This window comes from Ursus americanus, chromosome 23, assembly GCF_024610735.1.
Source record: "Ursus americanus isolate L20-20 chromosome 23, mUrsAme1.1.p, whole genome shotgun sequence".
Lineage (NCBI taxonomy): Eukaryota > Metazoa > Chordata > Mammalia > Carnivora > Ursidae > Ursus > Ursus americanus.
Genome location: NC_142149.1, coordinates 36,020,877 through 36,043,529, shown reverse-complemented (window position 1 = coordinate 36,043,529; position 22,653 = coordinate 36,020,877). Strand labels below are relative to the sequence as shown.

The 22,653-nt window shown below is 38.6% G+C and overlaps 1 protein-coding gene across 2 annotated transcripts in view; it reads left to right on the top strand.

The window, feature by feature from the left end:
* Positions 1 to 22,653, top strand: part of AP2B1 (adaptor related protein complex 2 subunit beta 1) — a 119,797-nt gene that overhangs the window by 61,109 nt on the left and 36,035 nt on the right. Inside the window, exons 14-18 of one of the 2 annotated variants that reach the window (XM_045773672.2) lie at positions 1,865 to 2,057; positions 13,868 to 13,909; positions 14,758 to 14,904; positions 17,340 to 17,485; positions 22,489 to 22,618. In XM_045773672.2, coding sequence (XP_045629628.1) covers positions 1,865 to 2,057; positions 13,868 to 13,909; positions 14,758 to 14,904; positions 17,340 to 17,485; positions 22,489 to 22,618 — 658 coding nt within the window. The remainder of the gene's footprint in view (positions 1 to 1,864; positions 2,058 to 13,867; positions 13,910 to 14,757; positions 14,905 to 17,339; positions 17,486 to 22,488; positions 22,619 to 22,653) is intronic. The other variant, XM_045773673.2, reaches the window with a different exon arrangement.

Below are 22,653 nucleotides of genomic sequence, written 5' to 3'. Positions count from 1 at the left end.
GTACCTTTGGATTGTTTCCAGTTTGGGGCTCTTACGGATAAAGCTGCTATGAATATTCTTGTGTATATCTTAGTAGACTTACATACTTACATCTCTTGTGTATACAACTAGGAATGGAATTGCTGGGTCATAGAATAGATGTCTGTTTGGCTACAGGAGACACTGCCAGTTTTCCCAAGAGATTGTACCAGTGTACGCTTCCAGCAGTGTATGAGTTCTCGGTGATCCACATCCTGACCAGCACTTGGCGTTGTCAGGCATGTTCATTTTTGCCATTCTGACAGATAAGTGATGGGACCTTGCTTTAGTTTTTATTTGCATTTTCCTGTTGAGTACAGATTGTTTAAGTCCCTCTTCATATGTATAGAGTACTAGTAATTTGTGACATGCCCGATCTCCTTATTTTTTTATTGAGTTCTCTTTTTCATTGTAGGAATTCTTTATATGATAATTGAATGATTTGTAAGTATCTTTTATGTGATTTTGGTACATGTCTTGTCAGGTACATGCATTGCGAGCATCTTTCTGTAGTCTGCGGAATATACTTTCTCTCGTTCTCTCTAGATGGTGTTATTTGAAGAAAAGATGCTCTCAGTTTTAGTGGAGTCCAGATCATCTTTTTTTTTCTTTTGTACTTACTGTTCTCTGTAAAAACTTTGGTCTACTCCAAGGCCATCAAGGTATTCTCCTAGGTTTTCCCCTTCACATTTATGTTGGCTTTTCTCTTTAATTTTTATTTTGCGAGGTACAAGAGTCAGGTCTCATTTTCTTCCTCACACAGCTATGCAGTCGACCCAACAACATCTGCTACCTCTTGGATCTCGCCACTTTTTATTTTTATGTATGATGGTTGTAGCAGTTTAGATTACTCTTTGCCGATCTCCACGCTCATTCTTCCAACTTCAGCCCGTTTGACACACAGCTGCTAGAGTAATGTTTCTGTAATGTTACTTTTAGTTCTTTGTTCAACAAATCAAAGTGATTCTGCATTGCCTATCGTAAAAATTAACGTTCCAGGCTAGTTTTCAGTTTTATCTCCCACTTCTTCTCTTTCCCAAAATCTTAATCCCAGTTTCTGCTCCTGCCAATATAATTTTTTCACCACCCCTAACGTCAGATTGTTCATTTCTTTGCCTTTGCACAAACTATCCTTTCCTTTAGGGAAAGTCTCTCCCTGTTAGTTCCTCATAACTGTGCTGTTCCTCAAAATCTAGTCATAAAACCATTCTCAGAAGCTTTTAGAGTCAGTCCTACCTGGCTTGTTTTGTTTCTCAGCTATATCCTGCCATGTGCAGACACTCATACAGTGCTCATTTCTGCTATTACACAGTAAATGTACTTTGCAGTCATTTTGTAAATGCTGCTTTTTGTTGTTATTTGAGGACAGGAAATATATTTCCTTTTTAAAAAATATGGCCCTAAGGTTCTCATTACGGTGCTCCATCATAGTGTAGGTGCTCAGTTAAAATTGACTGACTGCTGAGGTTATATAGTATACATTTATTTTCATTTGAGCAACTGTATTTTGATAAAAATAAGAATTGCTGTCATCTCTTCATGTGCATCAGCAAATGATTATGAAATAAGTTTTTCGGGGCACCTGGCTGGCTCAATTGGTAGAGCATGCAACTCTTGATCTTGGTGTTGTGAGTTTGAGCCCCACGTTGGGTGTAGAGATTATTTAAAAATAAAATCTTTTAAAAAAAATACTGCTAAAATAAATAAATAAATAAGTAAGTTTTACTTTACTTTATTTAATTTTTTCCTTCTCCTGTGTTTTATAGCTCTGACATTCAATTGTGCCTTGTTTTTATGTCCTGGGTGAAACTTTTCTCTTTTCCCCTCTTTGTGTGTGTGACTGCAGCACTGATGCAGGTGACAGCCCTGTTGGCACCACCACTGCCACAAACCTGGAACAGCCTCAGGTTATCCCCTCTCAAGGGGACCTTCTAGGAGACCTTTTAAACCTTGACCTTGGTCCCCCAGTCAATGTGCCACAGGTGTCCTCCATGCAGATGGGAGCAGTGGATCTTTTGGGAGGAGGACTAGATAGTCTGGTAAGTATCTTTCTTCCTTCTTTCTTTGGTTATTTTTAATTCTTGATATGCTAAAGAGCTTTAGATTATTCAGCTAGAACTAGACCTTTCCTTGATGAGCAGAGCAATGTCCTTTGATAAAGGACAGGATTTTTGTCTTCATAGAATTAACTGATGTTGTCAATTAATTAATTAATTGTTATGGGGCATGTTTTGCAACTGTGCAGGATTGTTTTGTTGTCCTGCCTCTAAATAGAACTTTTGATATTTAGCCGACCTCTTGTTCAGCAATCTTAATATTGAGTACCCTTTCCAGAGCTGATTATTACTCCTGCTTCTTAACTCTGGATCGCCCCTGTAATTCCCTTTTCCCTGAACAGCATTTAAATGACCTCATAGAGATCATCCTATCTTGAGGCTTTCAAACCTTGGCCTTTTTTATATTTTATTGGCTTATGCCCCAATTCTGAAAAGTTTTGAGGCAGCCATTTGAGCCATTTGTATAAAAAATGTACCTCTATTACAGTTGGGGAGTACTGCTTGATTGGTTCTTTTTGCCCCCCTTCTTCCTCCTACCCATACTTCCAATTTAATTAGCTTCCAGGATTCTACTAATAAAAGGCTCCAAAGTCCAGAGTATCTGTGAATATGTGCCACCAATGAGAACTAAAATTAGTTTTTGTTCCTGAACAAGATAAATGAGAAATATTAACAATGACCTTCCATCTGTATAGAGAAGGCCGGAAAAGTAACGGGTCACATCACATGGCTGTCTACAAACCAGGTTTTTAATTGTGGTGGAATTAGAGGGGCTCTTTTAGCTAGACACTTGTACATGATTATCTGTAAAGATGCCCAACAAACTTACTTCCCAACATCAGAAATTGGAAGACATGCCATAGATTTGAAAATGTATGTTCTCAGAGATTACATGAACTAAACAGCCTTACTTTCTGCTACATGCACCAGCATTTTCTCTTCTACCTTATGAGCGACATTATATCTGGGATTTATGCCAGCCAGTACAGGTACATTTAATTCTTGGCTGGCAGAGGGTCTAAGAAAATAGGGTTCTGGTCATATCTCTGTGGGTTGTGCATTTTACTAATGGAAAGTCACTGCTTTCAGAGTCTGTACACTGGCCAAGCTCTAGATAACAGCTCATAGGGATGCAAGTAGCACTCCTTATTATCTTTCTTGGGAATGTAAGCATTTGCTTTTCATATTCATATCTTTAATGAGTGTATTTGACCATTTATATAAGAATAGTTTCCTCGTATGATCATTCTGCATGGCGACATGCCTCCCTGTAGACTCAGAAGGGTCTGTGGAGTCTCTCAGGAGACTAAAAAGTGAATACTGAAATAGCAACGGGTTCTCCCAGAAATTCCACATAACCTTTGAAATAACTGTTCCTGTTGTGTTGACACATCACCCACAGGTTAAGTGTTACATCCTGCTCAACTCAAGTTTGTGCCTTAACAACCCTATTTATTAATTTACCTGATGGCTGACAACATGATGGGCTCATTGAACCTAATGAGTGACAAAGAAATTAAGCTTGAAGGATGGAGGGAAGAAAGATGCCCTATATTTTAATGTTGTCTGTCCCAGGATTTTGTGCTCTTGCTTTTTGACCTGCTTTAGTGTGGAAGGAAAGGGACATGGTATTTCTGTGTGGTTTGTATTAGCAGTTGCTGGCTCTTAATGCCCATGAGTTTTCTCCTTTTACTTTGCTTAGCTATTCACTCATCTGTTAGAATTCGCACAAGTATTACTTCAAATAGGAAAAAAAAGTTACATTTTTAGGTTGTAGTAGCCAGAGTCACACATGGGCCTGCTGTTTCTTTCTTTCTTTGGATGTTCTTTTTGGGGTGGGGAGTACATTGTTTTTCCATTTGGATTTTTAAATATTATACAGCTTTTGCTATGGAGGCCAGTAATGTTCCTATGTAACTGTAAGTTTACCTCTTCCTGACTTCAGATTCAAAATGGTATACTTGGTGGTATAGCCCTAGAAAGTCATGCAGTTTTCAGCTTATTCTGTGATATAAATATATTTCAGAAATCAAAATGAGTAAAGGCCCTTTTTGCTTTGGATCTATGTGGGGTTAAATATATATTCACTCAGAGAACTAAGATCCTTTTAAGAGAACATCACAAGGAAGGCCTACATCTGGCTGCGTGGAAGGCGAGTTTCCAAGGCAGCTATAGAGTGTGCCATTTTAAAATGCTTTTATTGTTCCTTCGTAAATTGTCTGATTTAAAGAGGGAAATAATCCTCAAAGTTATTACTTAATCTATATAGATAGTGCTATTTCTTGAATGAATCTTTCCTTACAGCAGTGCTTCTCAAACTATAATGTAAATCTGTATAAATCCTATATATCTCCTGGAGATCTTGTATAAGGCAGATTCCGATTTAGTTGGTCTGACTTGAGACCGAGGAGGCTGCATTTCTAACAAACTCCTGGCTCCATGGGCCATATTTTGCATAAAACCATAGAATTTCTGGGACCACTGTGAACCACTTCAGTTTGGTGCTTGTACCATAGCTGTTGGCAAACCTGGATGCCTTTTTCTCTTAACTTCAGCAGTAAACACACTCCTGGAAAGAGGGCTCCTCCTCTGCCCCAAATTGAGGGAGGGCAAGAAACTCCTGAAATTATTTTTGGATAATAATAAAAGAAGGAAAGGTCCTTCTTTTTACTCTCTAGGAAGAATAGTGTTGCTGGGAGTGGTAGCTTTCCACCCAGACCGCGATGTAAAATTTGGCCTTGGTTAGGGTTATGTGTTCACCTGGCAAGGAGCACTCAGGTTACCTTAGTAACCTTCAGAAGGGCAGACAGCTAGGCATCCATATGCTTTCTGCTGCTTTTATCATTGCTGTCTAAGGGAACCCTACCCGTAGGGGTCAGTGGTGTGCTGCTAATGAAGTATGGCAGCTACAGACCTTTATTTAAGCTTTTGGGGTTCTCAGCTCCAGCTGCATAGTTAGTCCCACATTAGTACTATATTAAAAAAGAAAGAAAGAAAAAGAAAACTATCAGGGCGCCTGGGTGACTTACTTGGTTAAGCATCTGACTCTTGGTTTCGGATCAGGTCGAGATCTCAGGGTCATGAGGTGGGCCCTCATGTCCGGGCTCCACACTCAGTGGGGAGTCGGCTTGAGATTCTCTCCCTCTCCCCCTGCCCCTTCGCTCTTGTGTACGCTCACTCTCTCTCTCTGTCTCTCTCTCTCTCTCAAATAAATAAATCTTAAAGAAAAACTATCAGTGTTTGGGCCCAATCCTAGAGCAGTTAAACAGAATTTCTGAGAGACAGGACCTAGACGTTGATATTTTGGAAAGGTACCCAGGTTATTTTAATTTTGCATGCAAGGTTCAGAACATTGAACCAAAGGAAGTTCCAAATGGAGTTAGGTAGAGATGTTAAAAATTGATCTCTAAGCCAAGACAGTGATTTCTACTGAAGAATTATACTCTGGGAAGCCTCTTCAGTACCTCCTCCAAAAACAGACCTCTCTGTGTTTACCTCTGTTCTTTCCCCTTCTCCCCAGGACATTTTTATTTTATTTTGCAGTTAGGTAGTCCAGCCTACCAGAAATGGGCCAGAAGTTGAATTTGACCAATTTAGATTTAGTTGCTCAGTCCCAGGGGTCTTTTTACCTTTGCTCACTTTGTATAATTGGAGACTGAAAATTGGTTTTGTATTTTAGATTGTCACCTGTTTTTCTGTTGTTGTTGTTTTTTTTAAGAGAGTATGCGCACTGGGTCGGGAGGAGGGGCAGAGGGAGAGGGAGGGAGAGATTCCCAAGCAGGTTCCATGCTCAGTGCGGAGCCCAGCGTGGGGCTCAATCTCACAATCCTGAGATCATGACCTGAGCCAAAATCAAAATCAAGAGTTGGACGCTTAACCGACTGAGGGATACCCAGGTATCCCTCTGTCCTTTTGTCTTAAAACTTACAAATTCACTAGAGAGTTATTCTTCTCTTTTCATATTCTGGTGATCCTTCCATTAGATCTTGTTTACCTTCTTTCATTGTAAAATTTTGAGATTTAGTGAATTGAAGCTTTTTCTAGAATTGTCATTAAGGAAGTACTTATCTATTTATTTATTTATCATTATTATTTGCCACAGTATACCTGAAGACTCCAGCCTTCTTCCATCAATAATAGTGTCTCATAACAGCTGTGATTTTTAAACCAAAAAAAGAGTGGGTGGGGATATTGCTGTGATGTAAAGAAAACACACACATTCCATGCCTCCTAGTTGATTCTTATTTATTTATTTTGGATGCAGGCACCTTTGAAAATCATTGATTTAGGCAGAGCTTCAGATTTTAAAAATGGAATGCTTTTTCATCACAGGACTCAAATCAAAATGGATTTTCTCCATCTTTTTTCCAATCTCCTTACTGAAATATCCCCATTTTTAGTTTCTGCCTGCCTTAGCATATTCTCTTTTGCTTGAACTCTGCAGATAGTTTCCTCCTTCTGTTACTGTAAACTTAACTGTCACCTTGACGTGGATTGAATTGTAGTGAAACTTTTATGGTTGATGTGTTCTTCACATAAAGCAGGATAGTATACCATCTAAATGTAGGCTTACAAAAGCTGCTTGAGTCTTTTCGTTTCTTAGTTTCAGAAGTCTTGTATGGGTCTCTCAATGCCTCTGATATGGAATCTAAGAGAGTGCTCATTCGGGGTAGTATGACTTTCCTGACAGTGCAAATCCTGGTTTGGTGTAGTGTGGACGGTGACCTGAGGCCCATGTGTAGGACTCCTGCATACATGTTGCAAAGATACACCATTTGCTAGTAAGTCTGACATCTGTGAGATTCACTAAAGTAATAATTGAATCTGGTTTTGTTTTTTGTTTATGTTTTTTTGTCTTCTTTACTTTCAGGCTGTCAGCAGAGGCCTTGGCTAAATTATAGCCTTTTGCTCATCCGAGGTGCTGTGCATTATTCTATTTAGATAAATGGTGCTATTGTACCAAGGCCGGAAAGGAAGCATTATCCAGAGTGCCCTTTCTCTTTGCTGACAGAGGTTTTCCAGCCAGAGAAATGTCCTTTCAGTGTGCCCAGCTGGAATAGTGTGGGCTAGAGGAGAAACTGCCTTTTCCTAAATGCAGTGTATGTTTTTCAAATCCTCCCACTCTATTTGTGTTTTTTTCCCCAGTATAATTAACATACAGTGTTAATGTCAGGTATACAATATAGTGATCCAGCAATTCTCTACATTTCTCAGTGTTGATCATGATAAGTGCACCCTCCCACCCTGTTTCTTACACGTTTTTATTTTTAGTTTTGAGAAATTTTAAGTCAGGTACTATTTTAGGGATAATTTTAGTTTTTTTAGCCCACAGGACTAAACTACTACATACTCGTTTTGCATCTTCCTATTTCTTCCTCTGGAAAAGATTTGCAGTGATTAAAGAGCTCAAGTTTTAGAGTTGGTGGTGTTGTGGGGAACTCTTTGTGAATTAAAGCCCAGTTTTGCCTGGTAAATTCTTCAGTGTGATTTCTGTAACCACTCTCTTTTTATCAGGCAGTTTGGGGGAATAATTACCCAATACTGAGTTTCTGTTGCCATTCCAGTTTCCTGTGCTTAGAACTTTTATAGTTTCTAATCCCCAAAATTCTGCAAGGAAATTATATTGGGCCCCATTTCACAGAAAACTGAAGGTGGCATAGCAAGTAAATCTCAGAGTCAAGATTTGAACCCAAGACTCTCCTGAGATTCCTCCAGTTTGTTTTGTGATTATCATCTTCTAGAATAGAGTCCAGTCTCACTTAACTTTGGTCCTTCTCAGACGGGGGTACACAGTGTTTGGAGTACACAGCGGAGTGCAGGATGCGTTAGTAGCTGCAGGATAAATTTGGCTCATCCCTCTTGCAGTGTCATTCTTACCTGATGGTAAGGAAAGTAAACACAGACTAAGCACTGCTGTTCTAAGGCTTAGAATGTAAAAGTGCATGAATGCTTAAGCCAGAACCCAAAGTTCGTTTGCCCTATGCCTCTTCTCACTGTACCTCTCATGTCCTCTGGCTATATGAGTTTGGGCTGGCTTGCCACTAGGAGGCATATGAACGTTTGAGAAAGACTAGAAGTGTATTCATTTGTGAAAAGAGGGACTGGTTAAGTTCGTACATCTATCTTGCAGCAAAAGGCACAGGATTGTTCCTCTTACCCTCTTGTAAGCAGAGCCATGAAATCTTTTCTTCTTATCTATTCGGCAGTGAGCTGTGATATAAACCACTAGTAAACCACTAGTGCTTGCAGAGCAATAAATGATGCCCAGGGCATTCTTCTGCTGAAAACTTGCTGTCAAAACTGTTCAGACAATAATACATTTCCTCTCTAGAAAAGACTTTGGCCTTGGGATGGGGGCTGGGTCCTTTTTTCCCCTAATTGGTTCTATTCCTGTGTGTTGGAAATGTTGATGCCAATAGGATGTCCTAGGCCAGTTGATGAAACAGTTTCGTCAGCCTTCTGTCCATTTTGTGATAATTTTTTCCAATAAAATGATTCATTTCAAAATTGTCTCCCCAAGAAGTAATAGTGCCAATAGCCCTGCTTATATGGTTAATAGAACATTCATTCACTGAATCAATATTTGAGTGCTGGTCTGTATCGGACTTTATTCTATGTACTGGGAATATAGTGACTAGGCCTTATAAGCTTATGTCCTAGTGGGGGAAAGAGAGGTGACAACTATAGATTTGGGTAGTGAGTATTGCGACATAAAATGAAACAGGATGCAGAGCTTCTCCTGTGGATTTTTACTGTACTCATCCTGGGGTTCTGTTGGACCTAAGAGACCAGTAGTGACACATTCTTTCCCTGTCCCATCTCAGGAAGTATTCTATTACATCCCCCTACTTTTCTGTTGATATAAGCCTTTTTTGTTATCAGGCCAAGGATGGATGGATGACTTTATATGATCTCAACTCATGCTATTCCACATCGAGTCCATTCTTAGCCATCACTTTAAAAGCTTTTGCATGGTTACAGATTCTTTTCACCAATTTAATTAGTTATATCTTATGATGCTTTTCTGAAAAGCTTTTGAAGAACAAATTAATATTTGTAGCCAAACAGCTGAAAATTACACTTTTACCTAGAAGATGGTGTGTGCCTTCTAAAATCTAAAACCTTAATAGGAAAAACACAGACTGATGTTTTTGACCCCAGTAGGATTTTGGTCTGAACTTCATTGTTTGTGATGGGAATGGCTGTATACTATTTTTACATCATTCTATTTTGACTTCTGAATAATAGAGCTGTCAGTAAGCTATATGACGGGAAGCATTCCTTTAGACTCCCTTTAATTAAATCCATTCTGAAAAGCATCAAATGAAAAAGGTAGTAACTCTGGACAGAAGCAGAGAAATTTCTGAGCTTAAGATCTGCACCTCTAATTAAGAGAATGTCTTCAGATATTCTATTCACCATAGGTTTAGAAGAAGGTAGGTATATTTTGGACTGGTCAGAGGTACATACCTGAAAGGGGCTAACCAAGATCAGCCATTGTGATCATTTGTGAGATTTTTTTTTTCTTTTGGTCTACTTAGTGGCCATCTCATTTGATACTCTTTTTATAAAAGACTTTCTTTTCTTGGAGTCAGGTGGACTTGTTGCCTTATAGAACCTTACTCATGAGTTCTCCTCTGTATTTCTGCTATTGTAGTATCTTGCCATTGATTGGATGAGGCTATTTCCTTTTGGTATCTAGCTGAACTAGAGCTGTGGGCAGACTCACCTTAACCTTTGGGCTCTGCCTGGCTCTGTTGCAGTTACATGTTCAGCATGTAACTGTGCTGAAATCCCTTTAGCCCATAAGTCACAATAAGTCACCATGAAATCATTGCTTTCCATCCAGTTACTCGATTAACACGCAAGGACACATTACTGTGTGTTTCAGCCTAAACCGAATCCAATTCAGCACCGCTTCAGGGATGGTAAAATGGCCACTCTTTGGCAATAGCCAAATGTTAGTATTATTCTCACTGCCATTTAATGACTACAACTACTATGATTTAGATTGGGGATTAGGGGAACCAAACCACTATGGCTTGCATACCACTAACCATGCCACCATTTAGACGTGGGTATTAGCTACACACCTTTAGGAAAATTCTGCTCAATTTTCAGCATTTGAAATATTCTTTTGCTGAAATTGGCACTTCGCCTTTCTTCGTCTTCCTCTATCCTGACATTATTTCCTTCATGGAGAAAATGGCAGCGTTAGTAAGGCAATCCTGGGAACAGTGGGAAGTGGATAGCTCCAGGAGACACTGAAAACATGGTAGCTAGACACCTAAGATGGAGATTAAAGCCATGCCCTGCACACCTAGCCCTTTTTACTTGGCTCCCACCAGCTCCCTGGATAACATATCACCGAATGTTTACAAGTCCTCGTTTGGCTGATTTTGTACCCTACCTGATAAGTATGACCAGGCAGATGAATCTTTTCTGACTCTAGATAATACCAGCAACTGAACTGACATGGTTAATGGCTAGTTCAGGCCAACGTGAGAACTTTTCTGTTTTATTCAGCCTTCCAGGTTGCTTCTTTTCTTTTTCTTGATTACTGTCTGCATTATCCTGCTGGTCACTGTGCACAGGAGAGGCCACTCCTTGGGTAACTGGCTCCCTTCCTTGCTGACATCTCTTTGTTAGTCACTCTTGCCCATCACTGTGCTATCACCCTTGTCATATTTTCTGAGAGGAGGATGATAACGTCCCTCAGGAACTTCTTCAATCAAAAGGAAAGATGCTGAATAAAGTCTAAATAAGTTTCAGTTTTGCTAGGTAGAAAACATATATTGAAGTTGTCCTTTCCCTTTGCTCTCTGGATAACAGCACAGTTAGGTGAACCTTTATATTTTTGGCTACATGTCTCTTAATACCCTTTGGATCCTATCTCTTAAGATAGAGTTCTTGATTCCGTGTTGAAGCTGAGTTGTATCAGATATACTGAACATAAGCGTGAGACTATTGGGATTGCTTTTCAGTTTTTTTCATGTTTTTGAATAAAATTGACAAGCAGCATGGTGGGGAGAGTACATTGAGATCTTATCCAGCTAGGATAATGTTCATATAATACTCAAAGATAAGAAGAATTAAATCTAAGAAAATAAGGGCTATACATAGGCTTTATTTCCTTTGGAAATAAAACCACCAGTGAGTGCCTTTTCTCAATGCCTTTTATTGAATTTAGCATATTGGATAAAACCACTGTTTCTCTTCCACTGTGTTTTTACTTTCTTGCCACTGAGTGCTAATCAGGTCCATACAGAATTCCATCTCTTTTAAGCTTAGGTTGTAAGCCTGGCCAGAAGGGAGTAGAATGGTTGAGGGGAAGAAGGGGTAAGTCCATTAGAAAGTCAAAGCAGATCAAAGCATCAGGACAAATGAGACATGGCGCATCCTCCCCTTCCTTATTAAGGATTTTTTTGTTTTTCTTCTTCTCCTCCTCAAGCTCTAGCTTTCTTTTTATTCAGGAGTTAGCTCCAAAGTCATTTTCAAACAGGTAAATCTTTTCTGATTCCAAACATTAGTTAATTACCTAAGGCATTGGTTTTCAACCTTGTCTATACATTAGAATCACTAGGAGAGCTTTTCAGAATTCTGATGCCCAGACTCCACCCCAGAACAATTAAATCACTACCTCTGGGGGTGAGACTCTGGCATCAGTATTTTTTTAAATGCTCCCCCCCCCCCAGTTTATACATACACAGGTGGTTGATTTAGTAGTGTATCTAAGGTTAAAAACCATAGTTGATAGAATACAACTGTAGTAGTTATTAGTACTGTTATTCTGTGAAACCTTCCAGGGTTTTATGAAGGAGAAATTAAAAAACTAAAGACCTCCCATAATCAGCCTGCCTTTGCAAACTTATTTTCTGTGACTTTTTTTTACACATATCTACCCTGTGCTCAGTCTAATTGGACTGTTCCTTCTTCTTGATCCTGCTTTTATTCATGTTTTTTTATGGCATTTGTACATGCTGTTTGGGAAATAACCTCCCCCTTTTTGCTTGTATAATCCCACACTACCCCCTCTTTGAAGCTTTTCATTATTCCTCAGCCAAAAGGAGGCTCTTCCCTTCAATACTTCTCTCTCTCTTTTTGTTTTGTTTTGTTTTAGTATATTCTGTGTGGTTTTGCATTCATGTTGTAGTTCTCCTGCCAGTGTTTTTTATTCGTCTATGCATTCCCCTCATTGCCTGACCTCTTTACATTCCCCGTAGTGCCTTGCATCCAGTTGATGTTATATAAGTGTTCATTTGAATTAAAGGTGGTTTTCAGATGTCATGCTACAGCTGTGTGCTATTCCAGAACCAGACAGAAAGCAGATGTGTGATATCTTTTCTGTTTGCTTTCAGACTTTTCCAGTTGTTTGAATTCTTCGTCATGGTGACCTTTTATATTACGCATGTGATTTTTGGCTTATTTTCAACCATTAAGTAATCTTCAGGAACCAGGTTCTAGAAACAGCTCTTCAAGGTTTGGAGTGCTCTGTAGCTTAGCGCAGAGAATGCTTATTAGTGCTAGTTATGAAAAACACCTGCCTGGCCCATTTTCTGTCATGGTGGGAACAGGATTTTGTCATAGGTCTCAGTGTTTTTCTGGGTAGATTATTTTTTAGATTTTGGCAACCCTGTTTCATGTATTTTTTCACTGAGAAGATAAATCCTCTTTCTCAAATTGTGAAAACCAGTACAATTTTGCTTTTTAACATAACCACAGCACAAAGATTTCCAAGTTTCTACCACTAAATGACAGATAATAACGGAAACAGTGTTTGTAGAGCAGACAAGGCATTTGGTGATTCAAAGAGGAATTTCAGATACACAGTGAGAACTAGGGAAGAGGCAAATGCGGAACTGTAGCCAAAAAAGGTGGTGTTTGCTTTTTATACAGCACTGTTAGTTGTGTGTATATTTTATGTTTCTTCATGCCAGCTGTTTTCAGCTTCAGTTCTTCTTTAATGCTTTTGTCGTGGAAGCCTGACTTCAGGATGAATTAGAGCACTGAGGGGGAAAAAGCCCAGGTTAAGAATCATGTGGAATGATTTTCCTGTCACCTAGCTAATTAAGTCTGTCTGATTCTCCAATAGTTAGCATCCTTTTACATGATCTCCAGATAACCCACAGCCATTTCTCCTTAGTACTATCGACTGTGAAAGAGATTTGAAGCATTGCATGCCTTCCTGCTTCCTCCCCGGGTAGGGTATCTTGACCTGTCCCAGCTGTTTTCTTTCTTAGGAAAGTTCTAAATTCTCAAAATCATTCTTGTTCCACCTATAATTTTTGAAGCTTGAAATTGCTCCATACTGGTTTGGTTCCCACCTTCTCAGTGGGACAGCAGGTTTTGTAGATCAAGGCACATTTTAGTTTTTCTTTGCTTTTCTTTTTTTTTCTCCCTTAAATTTCTTTTTAGGGGAAAAATAAAACACTTTCAAGACATTACTGCTTGGAGGTAGAGCTTCTTGGAATATGTAAATTCTTTAAATCCGGCTTAGGTTTGTGCCTATGTACCCCAATAGGAAGATTGGATCTGAAACATCCCTGAGATGTCCCAGCTCCATCTTCTTTCCAAGTTTTCTCAGAACTCCCACACACACCATCAATACCACTACTCGGTTCCCCTAGGAGATATTTCTTGGCAATCTAGAATTTCTTTAGGCTTTGGGAGTCAAGTTGAACAGCATGTATTCCAGCAACTTGGTAGAGCAATTTACAGATTCTATATGGGCATCTAGTACCTAGCTAAATGAACTCTACCTCTCTCTCCTCTCTCTCCTTTCTCTCTTTCAGCTTGGCAGTGACCTTGGCGGGGGCATTGGAGGAAGTCCGGCAGTAAGTGCCATCCGTTTTTTTCACCATGGGATGCGCTGCCCCCTGTTTGATGCCTTTCCTATGCACACATTCTCAGACCAGCCACCGCTGCTGTCTAGCATTGTACTCCAAAACCTCTATAGCAGTATATGAAGAGTAGAAAGTAGCATAGGGTTACTTGGATTCTTCAGAGGCGTACACCACATGTGGTGTAGGGACATCTTTAGGGATTGGCGCTCTGGTGTCTGCAGAGATCTTTGTCTTCCTGACATTAAAGAGCTAAAGGAAATGGAACCTCCCATCTTGACTCGAGAATGCTCTTATTGTCTAGTGTCATCTACAAAGAACTTGAGAGAGTCGGCTGGACTCAGGGAGACTCTCCTCGTAAGTGACTGAGGTGGGGAGGTATGAATATCCATCCCCCCCCCAGGAGAGTTTCCTACTGATATTTATGCCTAAGTGGGAAAGTAAAACTTGTCTGCACCCAAGTGGAAATAGAACTGCTTTCTAAGTTGGATGCTTCTTCTTTCTATAGAAACAGACTCCCCCTTCGTTAGGGTACCTGTAGGCCTTTTGCACAGAATCATGGAAGCTAAAATTGGAAACTAACAGAAAAGATCTTGGATCACTGTGTTCCTGGTCCTACTGATTACTCTCTGATAGAACTTCTAAAGAGTGTTTGTATATTATCAATGATGAAAAAATAACTGTGATGATTAAGAGGACAAAGAATATACTACTTCAACTCCAAGAGTATTGTAATTATGGTGTGTTCTTATTGTTTTATCAATACTACTAAAATATAGATCAACATGTTAAGGGCTATTAATCTGTTTTTCCTGGTTCCCCCCTTCCCTTTTTCCCTGCAGGTGGGACAATCCTTCATCCCCTCATCAGTGCCTGCAACCTTTGCTCCTTCACCTACTCCTGCTGTGGTCAGCAGTGGTCTGAATGACCTGTTTGAACTCTCCACGGGAATAGGCATGGCACCTGGTGGATATGTGGCTCCTAAGGCTGTAAGTAAAGTGATACTTTCTTAATGAACAATACCTGAATTACTTAACATTTTTTGTTACTTCCACTGATAATAAATCCAGGGTTTGTGCCCTTGTCCTAGACGATTTAAGAGGAAGATGAAAAGTAGCCTGAAATTCAGCAGTACAAAGCACCGTAGCATCCTCATTAACTATTTTTATAATTAGACTTAAAATTGGAAATATTAAACATTTGTGTTTTGTTCTTTTGCTTAGAAATATTGTCTGGTTTGTCAACACTGAAGTCAATCTAGTGTAAATCCAGCTAATGCAACAGTGAGAGGTGGGGTAGGGGACGGAGTATAGAGGAGTAACATTTTTACTTCTCTTTCCTTCCATCCCCTTTTCGATTGGTATTACGTATGGATTCCAGAGTGCTGTTGTCCACATTTGGCTTTCATGGATTTTATTGTACCTTTTTAGAGTTCTGATTTAGGTTTCTGTCATTGGTGCTTTTCTAGTCTCAACCTTGCTTAATGTCCTGCTTAGACTGAATTTCAAAAGTGGAAACCACTGTAAGTGAAGCTTATTTCAGCCTTTGGGAATAGTGCCATCTGGGTTAGGCCCAGTGTCTTATAATTGTGCCTTTCTGGGGGACAAGATGCCTGTTTGTTTCCTGAATTCTCTGCCTGCCTATCTGACTCTAGAGGATCCGTACTACAGAGATGTAGACCAGCTGTCCATTCCAAGGGTCGTAACTTTGTCTACACAGCTGCTGAATAGAGTGACCAAAAATAAGATTTAAAACTGAGCCATAATATTTTGGCACAATACAGTAACTTGGTTGTTAGGTCTGTGTTGGATATTATCCCACAGACTTTTAACTATTGGTTAAAAGATTATCTAATGCATTTGTTTACTAACATTAAAGTAATACATACAAATGACAAATGTAAGTAATGTAGAAATGGCAGACAGAAAATTAAGTTTCCCTGTCCTCACTTTCCCATAGATAGCCACTATTAACTCTCTTGTGTGTCCTACCAGAAGAAAAGGATTATGCATATACTTATGTCTGTATTCTTTAACAGTACTAGGTCAGTGGAATATACTGCTTTGCATCTTTTTTTCCCTCTACTATATTATTTCGAATATCTGTATCCACTGTATTGATGTGCCACAACTTATTTAATCATTCTCCTATTGGTGGACATACAGGTTATTCTCTTGGTCCTACCACCCCCCCCTTTTTTTGTTATTACAGTGTTGCCGTGAACATCTTTGCGTATGTATATCCTGGTATACGTACATTTTTTTTATCCTGATATATTTTTATAAGTATAGTTATAGGGTAAACCTGCAGTGTGCTTGATCATTAAACATTTTAAAATAGACATTCTCCACTTACCTTCCAAAAGGTAACATCAGCAGCACAGTACAGAGTGCCAGATTGCTTAAATTCTCCGTTGAGTATTACTGACTTTTAGGATTTTTGACCCTCTGATAGATGAAAAATATCTTATGGTTGTTTGATTTCATTTTCTTCCTTCCTTTCCTTTTTTTCTTTAGTGTGGCTGAATATGTTTTCATGTTTGTGCAACCACCCGCTGATGCTTTGGTATTCTGTCTTAGATGGTCAGAACAGTTAATGAATTTCCTGATTTTTTTGTTTGTTTGTTTAAGATTTATTTATCTTTAGAACAGGAGCAGGGGGAGGAGCAGAGGAGAGGGAGAGGATCTCAAGCAGACTCCCCGCTGAGTTCAGAGCCCAACTCAGGGCTCCATCTCATGACCCTGAGATCATGGACTGAGCCACCCAGGCACCCCCTGATTTTTTTTTTAATTAACTCTTATGGTCCAGGATTATCACAGGTTCTAGGGTCAGGGATGGGTAATGGATTATGTAGAGAAGATAGGCATTCAAATTACTTAAGCCACATCTAAGTACTATTTAGCAGAAACTATAGCAAGAGTTAAAAATATACATAAGACATGGTCCTTTCCCTTAAGATTACTGATAATGGTTTTAGTGATGATTTAAAAAAAAAAAGTCTTCAAAGATACAGACATGCTATTTTCATTAGTAGATTCAGTTTCTTCCCTTTTAAGCCTTTTACCAAACGTGCTAATAAAAATAACCACATTATACTCGTTGGAATTTCTCTTTGCCTTGTATATACATTTGGTAGCAGTAGTCAAGCAGTAAAATGACCAAGTTGAACAGAAGATGGAGAACTAGCCAGGGTTATTCATAGACTGTTTTCATGTGGGTTTGGTTTGGTTTGGTTCTTCAATTGAGAACAATCTCAAAATTAGAGACTATCCAGAGCCTTTTGCATCTGACTTGATATTTATAGTATAAAAATCACCATAATTGCCTAAAGAAGCGAAATATTAATTTCATCTTTATATATTCAAAACAAATAGCATCGAGATCAATCATCTGTGGTTCCATTGGGCTCTATACTGTCTTTTAGGTCTGGTTGCCTGCAGTAAAAGCTAAAGGCTTGGAGATTTCCGGAACTTTTACTCACCGCCAAGGGCACATCTATATGGAAATGAACTTCACCAACAAAGCTCTGCAGCACATGACAGACTTTGCGATCCAGTTTAACAAGAATAGGTAAGAAGTCTGAGTCCTTGGCTCGGTCATGAAACAACATTTTGCCTTGTGTCCCAAAAAACCAATGTTCCATTTTTAGCAATACGTTAAAAACTCTCATGTTGACAGATGTTGGGTGTAGAGTGAGAGCTGGTCTTACATGTCTATTCACTTGTCAGCTTCCACTCTGGAGGCCCTACGGAATTTTGATGGGAAACTCATTCATATGGAAAAAGGAAACCAGAATTTACTTATTGCCTTCTTAAAGGATTCTAGGACTAAAAAAGTTGTTAATAAACTATTTACAAAAAAAAATTTTTTTTTAATTGAAACCCATTTATTTATTCAACAAACAATTGTGTAGCATCTATGTGTCAGACATTTCTAGGTACTGGGGCTAGAGTAGTGAATGAAACAAGTGAGTATCCAAAGCCCACGTTTTGGTGGGAAAAATGAACATACTTTGGTTGATGTAAAAAATTTGAAACATAAAAAAAAAAAATTTTGAAACATAGTCAGTATACCTGTTAGCTGAATAATATAGGCAGACAGTGTGCTTTTATTTTTTTATTTTTTATTTATTTATATTTTAAAGATTTTATTTATTTATTCGACAGAGATAGAGACAGCCAGCGAGAGAGGGAACACAAGCAGGGGGAGTGGGAGAGGAAGAAGCAGACTCATAGCGGAAGAGCCTGATGTGGGGCTCGATCCCATAACACCGGGATCACGCCCTGAGCCGAAGGCAGACGCTTAACCGCTGTGCCACCCAGGTGCCCTGACAGTGTGCTTTTAGCAATGTATTCTCTGCCTTAATAAGGAAGAGAGCGTGAAGATGTAAATATTGATTTTTTTATAGTTACGAAACATCACTGTTTTTTATTAAATATCGTGGTTTAGGAAACTGCTGAAGTTTGATGGCAGGTCCATTTGTTCATAAATACAAGATAATCAATTTGTTCCTAACAAAATAGTAATTGGACCCTTAAAGCAGATTTAATAAAATTTGTCAGTGACAGCTTTTATCAGTGATTGTCTTACTTATTTCTAAGCATTTGGGAATAACTTTTATACCCTAGATTAAAAGTTTGGCACATTAGAAATCACTTAAGTATCTAGAAAGTCTGTGTTTCCTTTTGTCAGACTATTTCTATTTCCAGGTATTTGCCAATTTTAGCCATTCTTATGAGTTTGTAGTAACTTGCATTTTAATTTCTCATTTTAATTTGCATTTCCCTAATGACTAATGATATTGAGCAATTTTTTCATCAGTGTATTGACCATTATATCTTTAGTGAATTATCTGCTCAATCTTTCTTTTTTTAGTTTTATTATCCAGTAATAACAGTTCTTCATATATTGTGGATACAAATCTTTTGTCAGATATATGTCTTGCAAATATTTTTTGTGACTTTATTTTCTTAACAGTTTCTTTCGAAAAGAAAAAGTTTTGTATTGCTTATGCTCTTTGTGTTCTAAGAAATCTTTGGTCCATGGATACAAAGATCTTTTTTTCTGTTGTTTTTTGTTTTTTTTTTAACAGAAGTGGTATAGATTGAGCTCCTACATTAACTCATATAATCCATTTTGAGATAATTTTTAAATATGGTGTAAAGTAAGAGAGTCAAAGTAAACTTGTTTTTTCCATAGTAAGCCTTGAAATCAGATAGTACAAACTCTCCATCTTTGCTCTTTTTCAAAATTGTTTTGGTTATTCTAGGTCCTTTGCCTGCTGGGATTTTGACTTAGAATGTAGATCAGTTTGGGAGAAAATTGACATCAAACAATACTGAGTTCTAATCCATCAGCTTGCTTTATCATCTTTAACTTCTCTCTGCACCGTTTTATAATTTCTCATGTACAGATCTTGCATGTCTGTTGTCAAATTTAAGTATGTCATAGTTTTGATGGTATAGTAAATAGCATTCTTCTCATATTAATATTTGTTTCTTCCTGGTATATAGAAGTAGAATTGATTTTTGTATGTTGAACTAATATCGTGCAACTTTGTTAAATTCCCTAATTAGTTCTAGTAGCTTTCTTGTAGATTCCTTAGTTTTCTACATAGATCAATCATTTTGTCTGTGAATAGAGACAGTTTTATCTTTTCCTTTTCAGTCTTAATGCCTTTTCTTTTCTTGCCTGACTATACTAGGATCTGCAGTAAATGTTGAGTGCATGTGGTAAGAAGGGACCTCTTTGTCATGTTCTAATTCTCTGGGGGAAAGCATTCAGTCTTTCACCATTATGTGCAGTGTTAACTGTAGGTTTTTCATGGAGGTTGAGGGAGTTCCCTTCTCTTCCTAGTTTGTTGAGTTTTACTGTGAGTGGGTATTAAATTATTAATTATTATTAATTTATTACAATTCCTTTATTATTGATTTGTTATAATTTAATTTATTAATGTCAGATGCTGCATTTATTGATGTGATCATGTGATTCTTTTTTAGTTTATTTATATGATGGATTACAGTGATTGATTTTTTTGAATGCTACCCCAGTCTCATATTCTATGGATAAATCCTGTCTGGTCAGGATATATTGTCTATTTTTATGTATTGCTGAATTTGATTTGCTAAGATTTTGTTGAGTATTTTTTTGCATCTGTGTTCTTGATGTAGTTTTGAGCATTTCTGACATGGTTTATTCTTTTCTCTTATTTTTTTCCTGAGTTTTATTGACTGTCCTTTACCTTCTCCTCTCGTCTAGCCATCTCTTCCCCAAGTGCTTCCTTCACTGTTACGTGTTCTCCTTTGGTGACTGCAATTCCTTTATTAAGGGTATTTTTCCATTAACTTCTGTGTAAACGTTTCATTACTTCCTTTTTTTTTTTTTAAGATTTTATTTTTTTGAGAGAGACAGAGCATGTGTGAGCCACCCAGGCGCCCCCATAATTTCCATTGTTTTTATGGCAAATTATTTTCAAGTATGTTTTGTTTGTCAGTAAGCTTTGTACTGCTGTTTTTCCACCTTTTTGTAATAGCGTCTTTGAGTGTGTGCTGTGCTTATACCATTTAGATACTCCTATCTGAATGAGCTGGAATTTGCAGGACTGCAATTAGCAGGAGGCCCCTGTAGACGAGGAAGATAAGCCAGGGTCACTTTGTTAGGCTTTGCTACTCAGGGACCCTCCGTCCTTTGCTGTGGTGTGGCCACAGCTCCTCTGCCTCTGAGAACCTGACTTTATTAAAGAAAACTGTATTTCAGTCCTGAGCTCTACAGATTCTCTTACTGGTTTCTGCCTCAGAGGAACACAGCCCTGTCTTCCAAGGTATCTATTTCCGCTTAGAAGATGTTCTTGAGCTCTGTCACCTCCCGGCCCCCCTGGGGACTTTCCACCTTCTTTCTTCACCTGACCTGTTTGGTATTTGCCTTACTCAGTAGTGCTTGGCACCTGGAATGGGTTTCTCTTCTGAGAATGGATATTTATGGTCAGTATCTGAGGCCCGCTAGCACTGGTTGCCTCTGAACTCTCTGTGCCTCCCTACTGCACCTCCAGAGCTTCTCTCACCAGTTCTGCTGATCTCATGTGCTTCGGCCACACGTAAACAGAATTGGGAGCTTGTAGGTTTTCTCAGTCTTGTAGTTTTGCAGAAGGTGAAGTTGTAGATTAGTAAGGAATTTTTCCCTCTTTGTTTCTTCTGTATCATTTCTAAGAGGAGCAATTGGAAGATTAGGAGCTAAGCTGCTGCCCTGTTTCTATCCCAGCACTGCCTTCAGAGACTGCTGACCATGAGAGCAAGATCAAAAGAGCAGAACGGTTGTTTGCTCTATGAATGTTATACCAAAATGAGTGATGTGTATTCTCAGGATCACTTTATTATTACATTTTGATATCCTAAAGCATAGTTTAGGAAAAAGAAAATGTTTTTCTGCCATCCTGTGACTCTTGAAAGATATTACCTGTATAAATTCCGTAGTTACATATAATACGTTTATAAACTCTGTAGTTTATTTTATAAATATTATAGCCCCATCTGCCTTCCTGAGGCTAATTAGAACACAAATTCAGTATAAATTTATATCGTTCATTTGTGTATTTGTTACACCTGTAGGCCTACTTTTCCCTTTATACTCATTCTATTTGAAATTCTTTTATTTCTTGTACATAAGATATATCTGTCCTCTTGATTTCAGCTTAGGTCATGATCTCAGGGTCATGAGATTGAGCCCTATGCTGCGCATGGAGCCTGCTTTTAAGATTCTGTCTCTCCCTCTGCCCCTCCTCTCCTCCCTGCTTGGGTATGTTCTCCCTTCCGCTGGTGCATGCCCACTCTCTCAAACAAACAAACAAACAAAAAACAAAAGCAAAAACAAAACACGTCTGCTCTCATATGTATTTGTTATTTATGTAACTCCAGACTCAGGTTTTTCCCATCTCTTTACTATTCTTTTATTGTTATTAGACAGGCTTCTCCATGAAGTCAAAGTAGTGGGTACACACTCCTTGACTTAGGGCTGGAAAGTGACCAGCTTGTCCTAGTCATTTGGAATGTCTAAGCCAATCAATTTTGCTTCACTTTCACTGGCTCTTTTCCAGTGATTGTGTCTTACGTAGGTAAACAAAAAAGAAAATTAGAATTACCAGTAATCCATCTTCTGGATTGCTGAGGCAGGTCATCAAGCTAGTGAAATAATGTCAGTTTATTGTACTTTACAGGGTGTGTGTTCTTAAGTCTTCTTTCTCCCAGGGATTTTCTAAGGAAAGATGTTTTTTTCAAAAAAAAAAAAGAGAGAAAGAAACTTATTAAATCTGTCCCTCTAGTGGTGTGAGACATAAACTAGCAGAGCAATTCGTACTTAACGAATGTTTTCTCCTTTCTCAAATCTATTTAATGCGAAACAGGTTATACTGAAATCAGTGTTACAGCAAATTAGAATTAAGCATCTTGGTTCTATTATTTCTTCCATTTAATTTTATTAAAAATTATGTTCAAGTGGAGTAAAGAGCCATTGAAACCCAAAGATGTGGCTAAATCTTGCCTCCTCATTAACCTTTGGAATTTTTTCATCCTCTTTCCTAGCTTTGGTGTCATCCCCAGCACTCCTCTGGCCATCCATACACCACTGATGCCAAACCAGAGCATTGATGTCTCGCTGCCTCTCAACACCTTGGGCCCAGTCATGAAGATGGAACCTCTGAATAACCTGCAGGTTAGAGTTTTACTTCACTCAGGGGGTGCAACTTG